We start from the raw sequence: 17,702 nt of genomic DNA, 5'->3' as shown, positions 1-17,702 counted from the left end.
ACCACAACCTCGGAGAGAACCAAGATGGCGGCATAGGTTAACACCGGAGTTTGCTGCCTCGAACAACCACTTCAAAAATACAACTAAAAGACAGAACGGACATCACCCAGAACCACAGGAAGGCTGGCTGAGGAGAGATTCTACAACTAGAAGGAAAGAGAAATCCATAACGAGACTCAGAGGAGGCGCAGTGCGGAGGTGAAATACTAAGGTGCGGAGTGCATGTGGACCGGGCCAGCGGCGGAGGACGTGGTTGTTGTTTTCAATTGGGAGGGAGTTTCAGACTCTGAGCTCCAGATCCGGGCGAGTCTCTAGGGACCCAGACTCAAACAGGAGAAGCGGGAAGGCAGCTTTCTCTCCGAGGTTTGCAGCGGTTGCAGAGCCGCTGAGGACGGAACTGAGAGCAGCCATAACTGCTCGCCCCGCCCGCCCTGTAGATCCCCTGGGACCCGCCCCACCCAAGCCCTGCACAGAGGCATTTGCCGGATAGCCTCAGGCAAAGGCTAGATTAGCACTGCCATAGAGATTCAGCACAGAAGCTCTCCCACTGCAGACACAGCTGACTCTCATAGCCAGGTAGCCTGGAGGTCAATTCACCCCCAGTATTGCCGACAACAATTAAGGCTTAACTACAACAAGACTGCACACAAAGACCACAAGGGGGTGCACCAAGAAAGCATAAGAAATGCGGAGACACAAAAACATGACAGAAATGGAGGATATAGAGCTAAAAAACACACTTTTGAGGGCTTTCAATAATTTGCTAGAAACTGCTGATAAACTTGATGAGTGCCTCAAGAAATCTAATGAGACCCTCGATGTTGTGATAAAGAACCAACTAGAAATTAAGCATTCACTGACTGAAATAAAGAATATTATACAGACACCCAACAGCAGACCAGAGGAGCGCAAGAATCAAGTCAAAGATTTGAAATGCGAAGAAGCAAAAAACACCCAAGTGGAAAAGCAAAATGAAAAAAGAATCCGAAAATACGAAGATAGTGTAAGGAGCCTCTGGGACAGTTTCAAACGCACCAACCTCAGAATTACAGGGGTACCAGAAGATGAGAGAGAGCAAGATATTGAAAACCTATTTGAAGAAATAATGACAGAAAACTTCCCCCACCTGGTGAAAGAAATGGACTTACAGGTCCAAGAAGCGCAGAGAACCCCAAACAAAAGGAATCCAAAGAGGACCACACCAAGACACATCATCATTAAAATGCCAAGAGCAAAAGACAAAGAGAGAATCTTAAAAGCAGCAAGAGAAAGAGACTCAATTACCTACAAGGGAAGACCCATACGACTGTCAGCTGATTTCTCAACAGAAACTTTGCAGGCCAGAAGGGAATGGCAAGAAATATTCAAAGTGATGAATACCAAGAACCTACAACCAAGATTACTTTACCCAGCAAAGCTATCATTCAGAATTGAAGGTCAGATAAAGAGCTTCACAGATAAGGAAAAGCTAAAGGAGTTTATCACCACTAAACCAGTATTATACGAAATGCTGAAAGGTATCCTTTAAGAAGAAGAAGAAGAAGAAAAAGGTAAAGATACAAATTATGAACAACAAACATGCATCTATCAACAAGTGAATCTAAGAATCAAGTGAATAAATAATCTGATGTACAGAATGAACTGGCGATTATAATGAATCAGGGACATAGAAAGGGAATGGACTGACTGCTCTTGTGGGGGAAAGGGGAGTGGGAGATGCGGGAAGAGACTGGACAAAAATCGTGCACCTATGGATGAGGACAGTGGGTGGGGAGTGAGGGCGGAGGGTGGGGCGGGAACTGGGAGGAGGGGAGTGATGGGGGGGGGAAGAGGAACAAATGTAATCTGAATAATAAAGATTTAATTACAAAATTAAATTAAATTTTAAAAAAAACCCACAACCTCTCTGGGCCTCTGTTTTTCCTGTGAGTAAATGAGGGTTGAACAAAATCAGCGGTTTTCAAACTGTGTCCATTGGGGTTCTATGAGGTTAGCCCAGCTGCCCACTCTGGGCTGGGGGAGACAGGACAGGCAGGTCGGACACCTCTTCAGCAGAGCACCCTGTGAGAATCCTTCCCATGGAAGGACCTGTCGACTTGGAACAAAGGGCTCTTCGACTGAAATACTTTTGAAATACATGGAATCAGAACATTTTTGCTCTAAATCTGTATGTCTATGCCCAGCTCTTCTCCCCAATTCCAAGCCCCTTTCTAATTTCACTCCTGAGACAAACAAAATATGAGACTTGGGAGTATTAGGTAAATCCACTGAAATCATCATCATTGTCGTCATAACTGCCCGACTGGGTTTCAGGGGGAAGATTTAGACCAGAAAGCTCACATGACCAGAGGCTCATGGACTCAATTTGGACACAGATTTGCCCTGTTTGGCCCACATCATCTGTCTTTTTCAATTTAAATTAATTAGTTCATCAATATTTAAAAATTTTAAGTTTCACATTAATATTCAGGTATCTAGCTTCTCAGAGGGTGGGGAGAAAGCATAAACAAAAGGCCCTGGCAGGAGTGGCTCAGTAGTTATAGCATCAGCCCATGTACAGAAGGGTCATGGCTTCAAGTCTCAGTCAAGGGAACAGACCTGGATTGTGGGTTTGCTCCCCATTGTAGTTGGGGTGTGTGCTGTAGACATCCAAAAGATGTGACTCTCTCGCATCGATGTTTCTCTCTCTCTCCCCCTCTCCTTCCCCCCCTTTCACTCTCTCTAAAAGTCAATGGAAACATTGTCCTGGGGTAAGGATTAAAAAAAAAGATTAAAAAAGAATGACCTGGCAGCCCGGGCCTGCCTCCCAGCTGACAGCCCTCAGAGGGTGTGTATTCCCCACCAGGGTCTGATCTAACTCGGACACTCCTTCCCCACCGGCTGGACCTGCCTGGCCACTGGAGGCACCTGAGTTTGCAGCCCCCAATACTTATTAAAACAAGGCTGTGGGAAGGAAGGCTTCATATGGTTGTGCCTCTGGGCTGAGACAAGACCTGGATTTGAATCCTGACTGGGCCACTAACTAGGAGCATGAACTTGAGCAAGTTATTTAATCTCTCTCAGCCTCTTTCCTCATCTGTGTTTTTTTTAAAGCGGGATAATAATAATGCAGTTAATTCTCATGGTTCACGGTATAATGTCCTATAAAACCACCGAGAACACTCATTTAGTGGATACTAAAACTGTCCCCGCCGGTTCCTGTGAGTCTCAAATGCCGCTCCTTTATTCCCCATGAGGCTCAGCGCAGACTTGCCCTTGGGGACACTAGACAGCACTGCAGCACTCCACTTAGGGGCCATTTCAAACAGCGACATGGCCACCAAAAAGCACGAAAACAGAACTCCACGGCACTCAATGGGCCACAGAGGGACACTGGTTTGGAGTGTGACAGCTGAAACAAGGCAGCAGCCAAAGGTCTTGTTCAGCCTCCCCTGCAATGTGCCCATCGGCGACTCCAGTATCTCCCACTCTGGGCAGGCCCATGAAAGGCTACGGCTACCGATTTGGGGGTTCAAGTGCATTTCAGCCAGCAGGTGAATTCACCAGAAGGGAATGCGTGAATGCCGAGGACCGAGCGCCTCTCCCTCACGGGGTGGCTGGTGTCAGAGGATGAAGGGACCCTCACCCGATACAATCATCACCATCATCAAGGTGGGAGGGGAGGTCACCAAGCCTAGACAATGCAGCATCCCAGTGTCGCTAGTCCTCCCCTCCCAGCCACCAGCTGGCGTGCCTTTACCTTGTGACCGTCCAGCTGTGACCATGACAGGGTTGGTAAGAATACACCATCACCAGGAGACTCGCTTGAGCTTAGCTCAGTGGGTGCTGAGTGAGTTGCTCTGAATGAAACCTGGCAGAGGCCGCTGCAGGGGGCAGAGGCGGTTACCTGTCAAGCTCCTGCCGCAGCCTCTCCTTCTCCTGGGCGGCCAGGGTGTTCGCCTCCTGCTCCTGTTTCAGAGCCGCCCTCTGGGTGTTCAGGAGCTTCCTCAGCTCCTGCAGGGATTCCTCATGTTGGCGCTGGTCCTGCTCTCTGAGGAGGGAAACACACCCGCTAGGCACCCACACACAGGAGACTGCACAGCCTCCGTGAGCGGCTTCTCTCTGCAGAGCTGAGGGCGGCGGGGATGGACACGGGTCCCCTCCAGCCCCAGAGCCGAGTCCCTCCTCCCACCCGACCCTTCTCCAGGGTCCCTTCCAGTCCCTGCGTAAGCAGCCTCCTCCGTTAGCCCGCTGGGAACACCAACACTGTTTTCTGAACTCCTCGCCCTTCTCACAGAAACCAGCACATATTTAGGGAATTCCACCCACGGGACAGCTGACCCCCCTCACCGGGGCCAGGTGAGCCCTCCGCCAGCTCAGGAACAGAGTCTCCCTGTGCTGAGCCAGGCAGCCTGGGGCCAGAGGCCTGCCTGCTGGGGCCCAAGCAGCTGTCAGGGGCCAGGGGCCCACAGGCACGTGCACACCCACACGCCCTGCTCCTCCAGGCTCCCCCTCACTCAGGGCTTTTATTTTCTTCCCCTCTCAGTGTTTACAGGGTCCTGCACAGCCTCTCTGGAGGGCTGCAGAGAACAAGGGGGAGTCCCTGACCAGCCCCTGGCTGTCCCTCCGGCCTGTGGGAACCTCCCGTTCAGGTGACTCGGTAGCTCCTCGTGACTCATCCCCTTTCGCTCTTCCCCACGCAGGCAAATCCCTTTCCAGACCCCCTTCCTGACTTCTCCACGCCCAGAGACAGGCTGACAGAGACCACCCAGGGCTCCAGGGTTTGCAGCCTCCGTCTGCAGCCCTCCACCTCCACTCTACCACCCCCATCAGCTGTACTCGTACCGTCTGCCAGGAGCCAAGACTTGGGGGGACTCAGACTCAGAAACCTGCTGGGCGGCTGCTGAAAGACAAGCGTCCTGTGGCCGTCAGCCACGGGCGGAGGCTGTCCCGACGTGGGAAGCGGCCAGTGGGGGTGGGGACCTGCCTGGCTTTCAGGGCGGTGATCATTATCATCCAGGTAAACGATTCTGTGAAAAGCCATCCAGCTTTGACAAGTGGCCATGGAGCATTAGGGTTCCCAACTCCTGCTTCCCTGTTGTGTCTTGGAAAAGCATTTGGAGCAAGCACATTCCAACCGTTGGTAACCACCCTACTGCAGGGCAGAGACTGCGAGCCTCCCTCCCGAGGCTCCGGGACGAAGCTTGACACCCAGGAAACATGTGCCAGGGAACGAAGGAGTGAGGGTCCCAGTCAGGCGTCAAGTGAAATGAACACAGAACCACCAGCCTGTCTCCAAGCACCTCTACCTCCCACCCTGCAGCCCTGCTGCAGACAGACCAAGGGCTCCAGCTCTCGGTGCAACCAGTAAAACCACCGAGTGACACAGGAGGTCTATCAAGCAAGGAGCTACCGGCAGAGTGACAACGAACTCCTCCTTCAGAGCCAGTCAGATGCTACTTGCACAAACCTTCCCCATGTGAGCAGATATTAAGAATATCACGGCACTGTTATTATAAATCACTAAAGGCCAGGTGCACAAAATTTGTGCACGGGAGGGTGGGTCCCTCAGCCCGGCCTGCACCCTCTCCAATCCGGGCATCCCTCTCGCAATCTGGGACCACTAGCTCCTAACCACTCTCCTGCCTGCCTGCCTGATTGCCCCTAACCCTTTTGCCTGCCTGCCTGCCTGATTGCCCCTAACCACCTCTGCCTGCATGCCTGATCACCCCTAACCCCTCTGCCTGCCTGCCTGATCACCCCTAACTGCCTCTGCCTCAGCCCCTGCACCTGGGACCCGGGCTTCCCTCCCTCTGGCCAGCCATAGGCACCCAGGACCTCCAGCAGCTTTGCCTAGGCCGGCCGCGGATGCCCAAGTCCCGGCTTTATCAGAAAGGACATGTCCGGTCAGACTAATTAGCATATTACCCTTTTATTAGTATAGATAGGGCCTGAAGGATAAAGCTGGTAGGTGCTTGGTGAGGGGTGGGCACCACAGGAGTGTCCTATCGTTAGTCAGCTGGGTGCATTCCCACCACATCTAGACACAGCACCACACGCCCAGTAGATGCTCACTAAGCATCACGTGAATGTGGGATGGGTGCAGGAGGAGGCGGAGAGGGGGATGCCAAGAGGCAGAAGATGCTCATTCTGGCTGGAAGGAACAGAGTCTGATAGGAGCAGATGTCTCGGCACCCCTGAAGGATGGGGACCTGAGAGGATAAAGGGGGTGGAAGGCCACAGAGAGTGGACAGGAAGCACTGGGTGAGCATATAAACGAATGTGATGGCCCCCACGCTCACGGCAGCAGCAGGCGCCCTCAGCAGGCTCCGCTGGCTCAGTGTCCTCCCGGGACCCTGTGATGGGAACTCCCAGCACCTCAGCTGCTTCCACTACTGGAGACCCCCCATTTGTTCAGCGTCTTGTTGAGGAGGAATCAAGGGAAATACTGTGAGCAGGGATGTCTCACAAGCACAGGGAGTGGACGACAGACAGCTCTCTCCTGTGCTGCTCCAAGTGTGGAAGAGCCTCTTTAGCCACATCTCTCCCGTCTCTCGAGTTGGAATCCCGTGCACATCACACCTCCCCCAGGCTCTGGATGCCGCTGCACCTGTCCCGGACCTGGAGCAATCCAGGCTCTGCCGGAGCAGGAGCTCGGGCGACGTTGGCTGACTACACGCACACAAAACCCTGATCGGGCAGAAGCGCAAAGTTGAGATTTGTGCATTTCAATGTACATCGATTTTACCTTAAAAGATGGAGGTGGAGGGTCAGAGGTAAAGATGACATGAGATTGGCAGAGTATTCAAGTACTGACATCAGGGATGAGTACATGGGGCTCTCACTATACAATTCTGTACATTTCCATACATTCAAAAGTTTCCAAAATTAAAAGTTAAACACACACACACACACAGAGGCACAGACTTTGAGACTTTGACAGGGAAGAAAAGGCCTGGAAGCTGGCAAGACACGTCCCTGTACATCGGCAGCTGTGGTGAACGTCCCCTCCTTGTTCTTGGTTGGAGAGAAGAGGAAGAGGAAGAGGGGGCAGGAGTCCCCAGGGGAGCAGGGACCCCAATGCTGACACATGGTTTCCCTGAGCTGGGATCAGCTAGGCACACCCTTCTCCCCTCGGGGACCCTCCTGCCCCTCAGCCTCCAGCTGCACCAACCCCACATCGCTGAGGGGGACGTTCCATTCACTTCTCTTCCTGTGAAGCAGCAGATCCAGAGGAACCACAAGGGGCCAGAGCAAAGGGGGACTGAGCCTGGAGAGCTCACTAGTCACCCCGACAGTTGCCGGTACCCACCTAAGCCTGAACGCCTTGCTCTCCATTTCCAGGGAACCGCGCAGCAGGGTCTTGTGGCGGCTGTGCTCCTCCACGAGGGTCTGGTACTGCCCAGACAGCTGGTCATGGAGCGCCCCCAGGCATGCGTGGTCCTGCAGCAGGGCCTCGTGGACTTCAATCAGCTGCTCCAGCAGCTCATACAGCTCCTCCCACTCCCTCTCCTTGGCCGCCTGCTGGTTCTTGGAGGCCAGAATGGAAGAGTCCAGCTGTCGGGAGGGAAAAGGGGATGATGCCTCACCGGTGCAGGTCCCGGGAGTCACAGACTCTGCATCCCTGAACCCCAACATGCAGTGAGGGGCCAAGAGCAAGGCACCAAAATAGCAGGGACCCTCAGGGTAGGAAAACCCCAGCTGTGCTGAGGACAGTTCTACCAGCACTTAAGGAACTGCACTGGGAAGGGCCCACAGCATAGACGGACTATCACATGGTGCTACACATGTGACCTTTTTTGGGCAAATTATGCCCTTTCTCTGAATAAGCTCATTGGGTGCCCTCTTTGACTACTTTGAAAGGCCTATTGAAGAAAAGAGTAATAGAAAATTAGTAAGGATATAGAATATCTGAACAACATTACCAACCAATTTACCCTGATATTTACAGAACAATCATCCACCCAGCACAGCCAGGAGCACCTCCCCTCTCCTCCCACAAGTCCTGTCAATCAAAAACAAGATGGCCAGTGTCCCTGGGAGGCAACACCTATCCCTATCCCCTTGCCACAGTGAGAAATGCTGGTCTGAGCTGCAGCTGAGCCAGGAAACTGGTCACCCAGGAATCACTGGTCACCCAGGAATCACTGATCAATAACCAGGATACGGCTATGATCCTGGACGCCCTCCCTTGCAGGCAAGGGTGCTAGGGAAAGCATGCGCTCTGGGGGGCCTACCTGCGGGACCTCCGCCTTTACGGTGTCTACCTCATCAAGCACCTGCTTTAGGTCATTCAATAGCTCCTTATTGATGTTCTCTAAGTTCTGGTTGTTGTCCTTTTCTTTTTGGAGTTGCCTCTCCAACTCTAACATCTGCAGAGCCAAAGACCCAGCCCGTGTGAAAGTCCGTTTCACGGAGTGAACTTTACTTTAAAGCAAAGCCCAAACGTGTCACCCCACGAAACACTTGAACAGGCCTTTTCTCAAGGAAAAACCTTCCTGCCCACTTCCTGGGGAGGCACAACAGCCACTGCCAAGGCTGGCAGAGCGGGAAGAAGGAAGCCCGGCCTCTGGGTGGCATCACTGAGCCGCTGCCCCAGCGCTGGGCTGCCTTCCCTGGGACTTGCTGTAGTGCCAGGCGAATCCACCCTGGAGGTTTGCCAGGGTTCTCAGGGTGACGCTGGACATTTGGAGCGGGATCATTCTTTGTCCTGCGGGGCTGTCCCAGGGGCTGCAGGACACTGAGCAGCATCCCTGGCCTCACCACACCACAGCCAGGAGCACCTTCCCTCTCCTTCCCCAAGTCCTGTCAATCAAAAACAAGATGGCCAGTGTCCCTGGGAGGCAATACCTGTCCCCATCCCCCTGCTGCAGCTGAGGATTGCTGGTCTGAGCTGCAGGTGAACGAGGAAACTGGTCACCCAGGAATCACTGATCAACGACCCGGACACGGCTGTGATCCTGGACACTCCCCCTTGCAGGCAGGGGCACCAGGGAGGCCTGCGCTCTTGGGAGCCTACCTGCAGGGCTCTGTCTGCCTTCAGGGTGTCAACCTCATGGTGCAGCTGCTCTAGTTCTTTCACGAGCTCCTCAGTGAGGCTCTCCCACTCCTGGCTGTTGTCCTTTTCCTGCAAAAGCTGCAACCGCAACTCTTCCATCTGCAGAGCCAAAGACCCAGCCTTGAAGCGGCCCATCCGTGGTCCTACACACACGTGCGTGGCTTCCCTGACTGCTTCCCTCCCAGGCCCGCCCTGTGCTTTCTAACAGGGTGCTGCATTCCTTTCAGGAAGCACTTACTATGTGCTTGGACCCTTTACCTACACTAACTCATACGATCCTCACAACACCTACAGGGCACATCGTTACTCCCATCTCACAGAGGAAGATGAAGGCAAGGGGCACAGAGACGTCCATAGTGTCCACTCACGCTGCTGCAGGGACAGGTCATGCTGCCTCGGGACTCTGCTCCATGAGGACGCGTGTCCCGCTACCGTAACTGTGGCTGCCCTGCATCCCACATTTCTCCCAGCAGGGCATCCTCACCAACACCTGGGCGCTCCACCTGGCCACCTGCTTGCCTGTATGTTCAGGACACCACCCACCATTACCTGCATCTGGAGCTGCTGGTTCTCCTCTTTCAGCTCTGTGTACTTAAGGCTGCTTTCCTGCAGGGCGATGGAGGCACCCCGCAGCTCCTGTACCGTGCCCTTGTTTTCTCTTTTCAACTCTAGAATATGGCTGGAGGCTAAAGAGCAAAGTCAAGTCAGATCCCAGATTCCAGGGCCTGGGCTTCTGCTTTCTGCCCCTGGCCCCGAGACAACCATCACCCCAAGCCTTAGGTCTGAAGAGCCTGGGGTGGTCGGCTGGGTGCCCTCCGTTGTCCACAGGGTGCTGGTGCTGTCGGCACCTGAGGGCTCCTCAGGCGGTTACGGCCCCTCTGCTGCCTCACCTGGGGCCTGGTAGGGAAGCAACCCAGAGCGAAGAAGAAAGAAGGTGACGGTGGAGAGGCCAATGCAAAACCTCAAGATAGTAGAACTGCTGGAACCACTTTTTACCAAGTTCTAACCTGGCCATCAAGTCAGGAATTTCAGAGACTAACAGAGATGGCAAAGAGATGGCGTTTTCTGTGCCAGCCCTCAGAGTTGTGGGGGTCTGGGTGGCTCAGCTGAGGGTGTGTGTGTGGGGGTGATAATTGACCAGTGTGTCTGCAGGTGGTAGAGGCTCTGGGGCAAGTATGCCCAGTACTTACCATCCCTGGACAGGGCCTTCGGACAGAGATTTCATTTTGTGCTTTCACAATTGCATTGAAAAAGAATGAGACAGTACATCTAAATTGCTTGAGCAAGTCTAAGCGAGATCAACATAAGGTAAAGATAGAAGAAGGCAGATTTCCTCCTTTGCTTTTAAACACCTTGAACGCAGAACAGAAAAGGGAGCACAGACCGGAGAAGAACCGGAGTTCTCGGCCCCTTCCTGCCACAAGCAGGTGCGTGACTTTAGGTAAATGAACGTATGAGGGGTCAGGGTGCTCCCTCACCTGTCCCTCCAGGGCCACATCCTCACCCGGGAGCCTATCACACTGCACTGCTCCTAGGGCTGCACCCCACCTGCTTCCTGTTCACCCCCTCGGGGCTGGAAGGACCTAGAGGGGCGCCGGTTGTCACCGCAGCACCTCAAGCTGGACGTTCCCATTGCCCACCAAGGACAGCAGCACAGACCCAAGAAGCCAGAACAGACTGAAGACCCGAAGCAGCAGGCAGCTCAGCAGTGGAGCAAATGAACCTTCGTGGTCCAACTCCAGCTCAGCGCACCCCACAGACAAACACGCCTGCTGTCAACACACGGAAACACGCCATGGGCTTCATCCTGACAAGGCCACCAACGACACTAACAGCCGAAAACCCCACTAAGTGACCACCTGTGCTCGTTCAGATTTCGCTTTAAAAATAACAGTTTTAAAAATTGGGGTGAGCCCAGTCAGCGTAGCTCAGTGGTAGAGTGCCAACCTATGAACCAGGAGGTCATAGTTCAATTCCAGATCAGGACATATGCCCAGGTTACAGGCTCCATGCCTAGTATGGGGCGCGCAGGAGGCAGCCGATCAACGGTTCTCTTTCATCTTTGATGTTTCTCTCTCTCCCTCTCCCTTTCTCTCTGAAATCAGTAAAAAAAAAATACATGTTAACAAGATTGGGGTGAAATATCTATGACACTGGGTTCACCGTTTTAACTATTTTTCAGCGTATGATTCTGTGGCATTAGATGGTTCCCCACTGTCCTGCAACTCACCCCGCCCAACTCCTGTCTCACTCAGTGCCTCACACCCGGCTCTGTCTCCTGGGAAATGATCGTGAAGGATCTCCAAGTGCAGCAGTGGAGCTGATGACCAGCCTCATTTCCTCTTCCCTAAAGGCCAGCGCCTCAGAGGCTCTTGAGATGACACAACAGTTTATTGGGAAAACAACCCATGGTTCTCTACTGGGTACTGCGCTCACAAGTACCCCCAGAACCAGAGCAATGGGGATCTTTTCATTCAACAAGGGCGATGAGGACAGCCATCTTTTGTTGGTGCCCCGGGGGCCAGGCACAGCGTAAGGCTTCACCGTCTCCTCTCACGAGACACGCATAGCAATCCTGGGAGGCAGCTTCATTACCCCCATTTTGCAGATAAGAAAACGGAGGTTTAAAAGAGGTCACCTGGCTAACAGGTGGAGGAGACAGGACTTGAAGCCAGGCCTTTCTGACTCAAGAAGCCACCACACCATCCATGCAAAAGTCCATTCACGCTTTGTTCATGAGCTACCAGCTAAGCAGCAGGCGTGGGAACACCAAGAAGTAGTCACGGGCACTGACCTGAAAGGGCTCACACACTACACAGAGGGCCTGAGTCAGGGAGGCTTCCCAACCCAACAGCCTCCCTGGTCTCTAACAGAAACATCAGGTCTGAGAGGTCCCTGCCAGCCGGCACCACTCCTGCGTTCCACCAGGGGGCAGTGTCCTCCCCATGAACCTGAGCTCCCAGAGCAGAGATCCCTGTTGTGCCCACCCTTGGTCCCAGGAGTGCTGAGACTCCAAACCACAGAGAGAACCGACTCCTCACACAGATTCATAGTTCAATGAACTGATTTTAGGTTTGAAATGATGGGGACCCTTGAAGAGAAGGACTATCCAGCTGCTCTCAACAGCCTCTCCATGATGCTTAGGAATGTTGATCAGAATTGGAAAAGCAGCACCTCCCCCACCCCCCCAAACCAGCCCAAGGCCCTCCTGCGCGCTGCAGAGATCTAAGCGCACCTTCGCCTGCACCCTCAGGTGCACATGTGATGTTGTTGAGCACAGGGACTGGCTACTTGTTTGCCGGGTGCACTGCCTGCCCCTGGCCAACCCCACACCTCCTCTGGGGGCTGTGAGGGGGCAAACACAAGAGAAAGAGGAAGAGGCCTGGCTCTCCTGAGAAGCAGACACTTAGCAGGCCCTGCCCAGGGAGACAGAGAACAGACTGCACCCATCTGCCCGATGACATGAACGGAGGAAATCAGCCCAGGCCTCTGTTATAATGCAGGTTAGTGACCACTGGGGAAGGCTCCTGCCATCCAGAGCTTTCAATCCCCCACGAAAAGATCTAAGACATCCTCTGGGTGTCAGCATGCTGTCATCTGGAAGCTCCTGGGACTGTCCACATGGGAGCTGAGAAATCTGGCAACACTTTCTTTGTAGTTCATGTCCTGACTTCAAGGCTGCCAAACCCTTCATGTTCTTCTTGGGGAGAATTGCAATGAAACAGTTCCAAATGGCCCTTGAATAAAATCCTATTCACTTGGGGTGAGGATGGGCTGACACATGAGATTCAGAGCCAAGGGCTCAGCTCCCTGGATGAGGGAGAAACCGCAGCCAGCCTGGCTCCCAGGCAGCAGGGGCTGCTACCCACCTTCTGACTGCTGCTCCATCTCCCAGCTCAGGTGGGCGGGCTGGTTCATCCTCTGGACCTGTTCAGCCTCGAGATCCATGCTGTCCCCCAGCAGCTCCTTGAGGAGCTGCTGGGGGATGTGTCCACGATCCTAGTACAGGAAGAGGGGAGTGGTGAGGATGCCCCATTCCACCCTCTGGACAGGCCCCATGCATCCACCCTCATTCCCCCAGTATGAAGGGCCTCCATGCACCTGCTCACTTCCAAAAACACAGCTGCACAGAAGTGACACCAACACAGGGCCCGGATGGGAGACCTACAGCCACTAAAAGAAATGCTGACCCAGTGGCCTAGGTGATGAAGACACCTGATGTCTCTGAGTGGTGTCTGAACAAAGTGTCGTACAACATGGGGCTTTAAAGCAAGTACTATGATGACAGGCAGCTCTGTGGCCCCTTAGCACGTCTAACGTGTCTTGGAGAGGCTGTAGGGACTCCCAAATCACAGCTCAACCCACATCCTAAACACCAATAGAGACCCTTTTTGCAACAGTCACTCACATACATCCATTATTAGAGAAAAGCAACAGAGCAGTCAGGCCCTACCCTTTATATATTTATATATATATATACACACACACACACACACACACATACATACACACTAGAGGCCCGGTGCACAAAAATTTGTGCACTCGAGGGAGGGGGTCCCTCAGCCTGGCCTATGCCCTCTTGCAGTCTGGGACCCCTCAGAGGATGTCCACCTGCTGGCTTAGGCACACTCCCTGAAGGATCGGGTCCAAGCTCGCAGTCAGACATCCCTCTGGCAGCCCGGCAGCCCTCGGGGGATGTCCACTTACCAGCAGGGAACAGACCTAAGCTGCAGTTGGACATCCTTAGTGCTGCTGAGGAGGCAGGAGAGGCTCCTGCCACCACCGCTGTGCTGGCAGCCATCAGCCTGGCTTGTGGCTAAGCAGAGCTCCCCCTGTGGGAGCACAGTGACCACCAGGGGACAGCTCCTGCATTGAGCATCTGCCCCCTGGTGGTCAGTGTGTGTCATAGTGACCAGTCATTCCCAGTCGTTCTGCTGTTAGGGTCAATTTGCATATTACCCTTTTATTATATAGGATAGAGGCTTGGTGCACAGGTGGGGGCCGGCTGGTTTGCCGTGAAGGGTGTCCCGGATCAGGGTGAGGGTCCCGCTGGGGTGCCTGGCCAGCCTGGGTGAGGGGCTAATGAGGGTTTGCAGGCTGGTCACATCCCCTTCAGGGTGGGGGTCCCCACTGGAGTGACTGGCCAGCCTGGGTGAGGGGCTGATGGCTGTTTGCAGGCTGGTCACACACCCTTCAGGGTGGGGGTTCCCACTGGGGTGCCTGGCCAGCCTGGGTGAGGGGCTGATGGCTGTTTGCAGGCTGGTCAAGCCCCCTCCAGTGGGTACCCTCACCCCATGGAGGTTTGGCCAGCCTGGGTGAGGAGCTGATGGCTGTTTTCAGGCTGGCCACACCCCCTTTAGGGTGGGGGTTCCCCACTGGGGTGCCTGGCCAGTCTGGGTGAGGGGCTGAGGGCCGTTTTCAGGCTGGCCAAGCCCCCCGGCAACGGAAGCTCCCAGCCTCTCCTTTTTTTCTTTTTTTCTGGGATTTATTTACCTTCTATAATTGAAACTTTGTAGCCTTGAGTGGAGCTCAGAGCCAGCCAGGGAGGGCGGGAAGCTTGGCTTCCTCCATCGCCAGGGGCAACCCAAGCCTGCTGCTCGCTCCAGCTCTGTGGCCATGGCCGGCTGAAAGCAGGTATCTGGGGTTTATTTATCTTCTATAATTGAAACTGTGTTGCCTTGAGTGGAGCTCAGAGCCGGCCAGGGAGGGCGGGAAGCTTGGCTTCCTCCATCACTGGGGCAACCAAGCCTCCTGCCTGCTCCAGCTCCGTGGCTGCCGGCTGCCATCTTGGTTGGGTTAATTTGCATATAGTAGCTCTGATTGGTTGTTGGGCGTGGCTTAAGGCGTAGCGTAGGTATGGTCAATTTGCATGTTTCTCTTTTATTAGTGTAGATATATTAGAGTCCTGGGGCCCGAATTCGTGCACCAGTGGGGTCCCTCGACCTGGCCTATGGGATTGGGCTGAAACTGGCTCTCCGATATCCCCTGAGGGGTCCTGCATTTCGAGAGGGCACAGGCCAGACTGAGGAACCCCACTGGTGCATGATCAGGGCAGGTGAGAGATGTGGGAGCTTGGCCAAACGGGGAGGGATGGCGCGAGGGCTCCAGGATGTGTCCTGCCCATCTCGCTCAGTCCCAATCGGCCAGACCCCAGCAGCAAGCTCACCTATCAATTGGAGCGTCTTCCCTCTGGTGGTCAGTGCACGTCATTGTGAGCGGTTGAGCGGCTTTAGCATATCATTAGCATATTGCTTTGATTGGTTGAATGGATGACCGGACACTTAGCATATTAGGCTTTTATTATATAGGATTTAAATATATTTTTACTAGAGGACCAGTGCACAGATTCATGCACCAGTGGGGTCCCTCGGCCTGGTCTGTGGGGATTGGGTTGAAACCGGCTCTCCAACATCCCCTGAGGGGTCCCAGATTGTGAGAGTGTGGTTCTTGGGTGACACCCCAGAATTGGGCTCCCTCCTCTCTGGTTCCGGGTGCATCACCCAAGAACTACCACTGCCAAGTGACATCAGCTCAGCAGCTCCTGCATTGAGCATCTGCCCTCTGGGGGTCAGTGTGTGTCATAGCTACTGGCCAGTTGGCTGGTAGCTTTGGCTTTTATATATAGACTGATCTCAGAGAGGAAGGAAGAAGGAGAGATAGAAACAGCAATGATGAGAGAATCACTGATTGGCTGCCTCCCACAGGCCACCCCTGGGCATGGAGCCCACAACTGGGGCATTGGCCTTGGCCGGGAAGGCCCTGTTTGTTTTGAGGACCTTAAGTGTTGCCCACTCAAGCCGCTGAGCTTAGCAAGCAACTCTTCACCATCAGCAGGTCACTGCGTGGGCAGCAGCCCCAACCCAGTAGCAGAAAGTCAGAGAAGGGCACAACAGAAACCTAAAAGTGCCCCAATCCATTGTACACATGGTGCGAGCATGTCTGACATGGACATCCTTGTCTATTGGATGAGTGCACCTGCTGACAGGTATGGTGCCGGAAGCCGGTCCATCCTTGCTGCTTGATACAGTCGCTGCAGGGAAGAAACATCTGCACAGCATATGTTTCAAGGGACCTGGCGTATATGGCATACTGTTCTTAATATGTTTGCTCCCCTTTTTAGCGCTATGTGTTTTAACCAGGGTCACCTCTCCAAGAAAGGTTGTTTCCTCAGGTGGGAATTTTTCCCTGGAGTTGGGGATTAACAGGACTAAGGAAGGGAATAAATCAGTAAAACCCCTTAACTAAGTGCCAGGCAGGTAGTTAATCACCTTAACTATGAACAATCACGCTTAAACTACATAATCTTTACTTAGGATAATCTCCTTCAGTTACTTCCTTGTAGCTTAACAGAACAGTAGAGTAGTGACCTTGGAATGGAGATAACAAACGGTCTAACCTTTGGAATAGAATGGATAGGATTAAAATCAAATGGTATAAATACAGATGTAACAGGAGAATAAAGGGAGAACCTAGCGAGAGAACCTGGCTAGAGTACTGGGCTAGAACCTGGCTAGAGAACCTGGCAAGGCTGCTGATCAACTGAACGCTGTCTCCGTGTCATTCCTTCTTCACCGACTCCGTCCACACCTTTAGGAACCCCTGGACCTGTTGGGGCAGGACCCCAACAGTATGGGACTTTGCTGAACCATTTCCTTAACAAGGAAGGGGTGGGGCTAAGAGTCTATCCCGGGTTAGAGGGCTGAGTCTAGGCCTCTCAATCCCACAGTCACTTCACTGATCTGGGTCCTGGAAATAAATGGCTATGGGTGAGCTTTTGTTCAACACACAGTTCCTACCTGAACAGTTTACACACGTCCTCTTGGAAAACCAATAGCTTTCGGCAGTTTCCTGGAAACGAGGGCTAAGGCACAACAAACAATACTATGGGCCTCTGGGTGTCAGGCACATTCTGGGTGTGGGACGCCATGGCTGGGCCCTCACAGGCCCCCTCATGGGAGGAGTCTGCTGGACTTACTCCTGTCCCAGGGCCCAGCACACACGGGGGAGCCGTTCAGCTCTTTCCCCTCATCTCTGCTCCTGCCCCAGGAGCCTCCCAGAATCACTCGGTGTCTTAGGGGGCTGAGTCTCCCCCAAGTGCCTTCACAGTCTGGGAACACACATACACGGGATGTGACCGTTTCTCTCGGTGGGCAGTTTTCCAAGGCTGGCTCCACTCATGGGTTCTAACAACTGGGAGCGGGCGGTAGCTGCTGCTTTTCCATCTTGTGTTCATTTTTCCCACAGGGCCCAGAACCCAAGATTCTTGTAGAAGGGAAGCCGTGGACCTCCCATCAGTGGACACAGTTCTGACCAAAGCCTGGCGGTGGGAAGCGTTTGCTCACAGACTCTGGAGTCACCTGGGCACCGTCTCTCTGCCTATCCCCGGCCCTGCGCTAGGTGCCCTCTGCCCTTGCACATTCACTCTTCACAACAGCCCTGAGTGGGAGGCAGGCACAGTCCCTTCCTACACATGAAAAGGCTCTGCACTTACCGACTCCGCGCTCACCGACTCTACGTTCACCGACTCTACGTCCACCGACTCTTCACACACCGACTCCGCACCCACCGACTCCACACACAACCGACTCCGCACCCACCGACTCCACACACAACCGACTCCGCACCCACCGACTCCACGCCCACCGACTCTGCACCAAACATTCCA

At 53.8% G+C, this 17,702-nt stretch overlaps 1 protein-coding gene across 1 annotated transcript in view; it reads right to left on the bottom strand.

Annotated features, from left to right (window-relative positions):
* Positions 1–17,702, bottom strand: part of LOC138999478 (protein Daple-like) — a 29,679-nt gene that overhangs the window by 7,716 nt on the left and 4,261 nt on the right. Inside the window, exons 2-7 of the mRNA XM_070403072.1 lie at positions 12,907–13,036; positions 9,587–9,723; positions 8,999–9,136; positions 8,217–8,351; positions 7,292–7,536; positions 3,887–4,030 (exon numbers count right to left, since the gene is read on the bottom strand). Of these exons, the coding sequence (XP_070259173.1) occupies positions 3,887–4,030; positions 7,292–7,536; positions 8,217–8,351; positions 8,999–9,136; positions 9,587–9,723; positions 12,907–13,036 (929 nt within the window). The remainder of the gene's footprint in view (positions 1–3,886; positions 4,031–7,291; positions 7,537–8,216; positions 8,352–8,998; positions 9,137–9,586; positions 9,724–12,906; positions 13,037–17,702) is intronic.

The sequence above is a fragment of the Myotis yumanensis genome, unplaced genomic scaffold, assembly GCF_028538775.1.
Source record: "Myotis yumanensis isolate MYYU_CA2020_CCGP unplaced genomic scaffold, mMyoYum1.0.hap1 SCAF_1, whole genome shotgun sequence".
Lineage (NCBI taxonomy): Eukaryota > Metazoa > Chordata > Mammalia > Chiroptera > Vespertilionidae > Myotis > Myotis yumanensis.
This window is presented reverse-complemented; position numbering and strand designations above follow the sequence as displayed.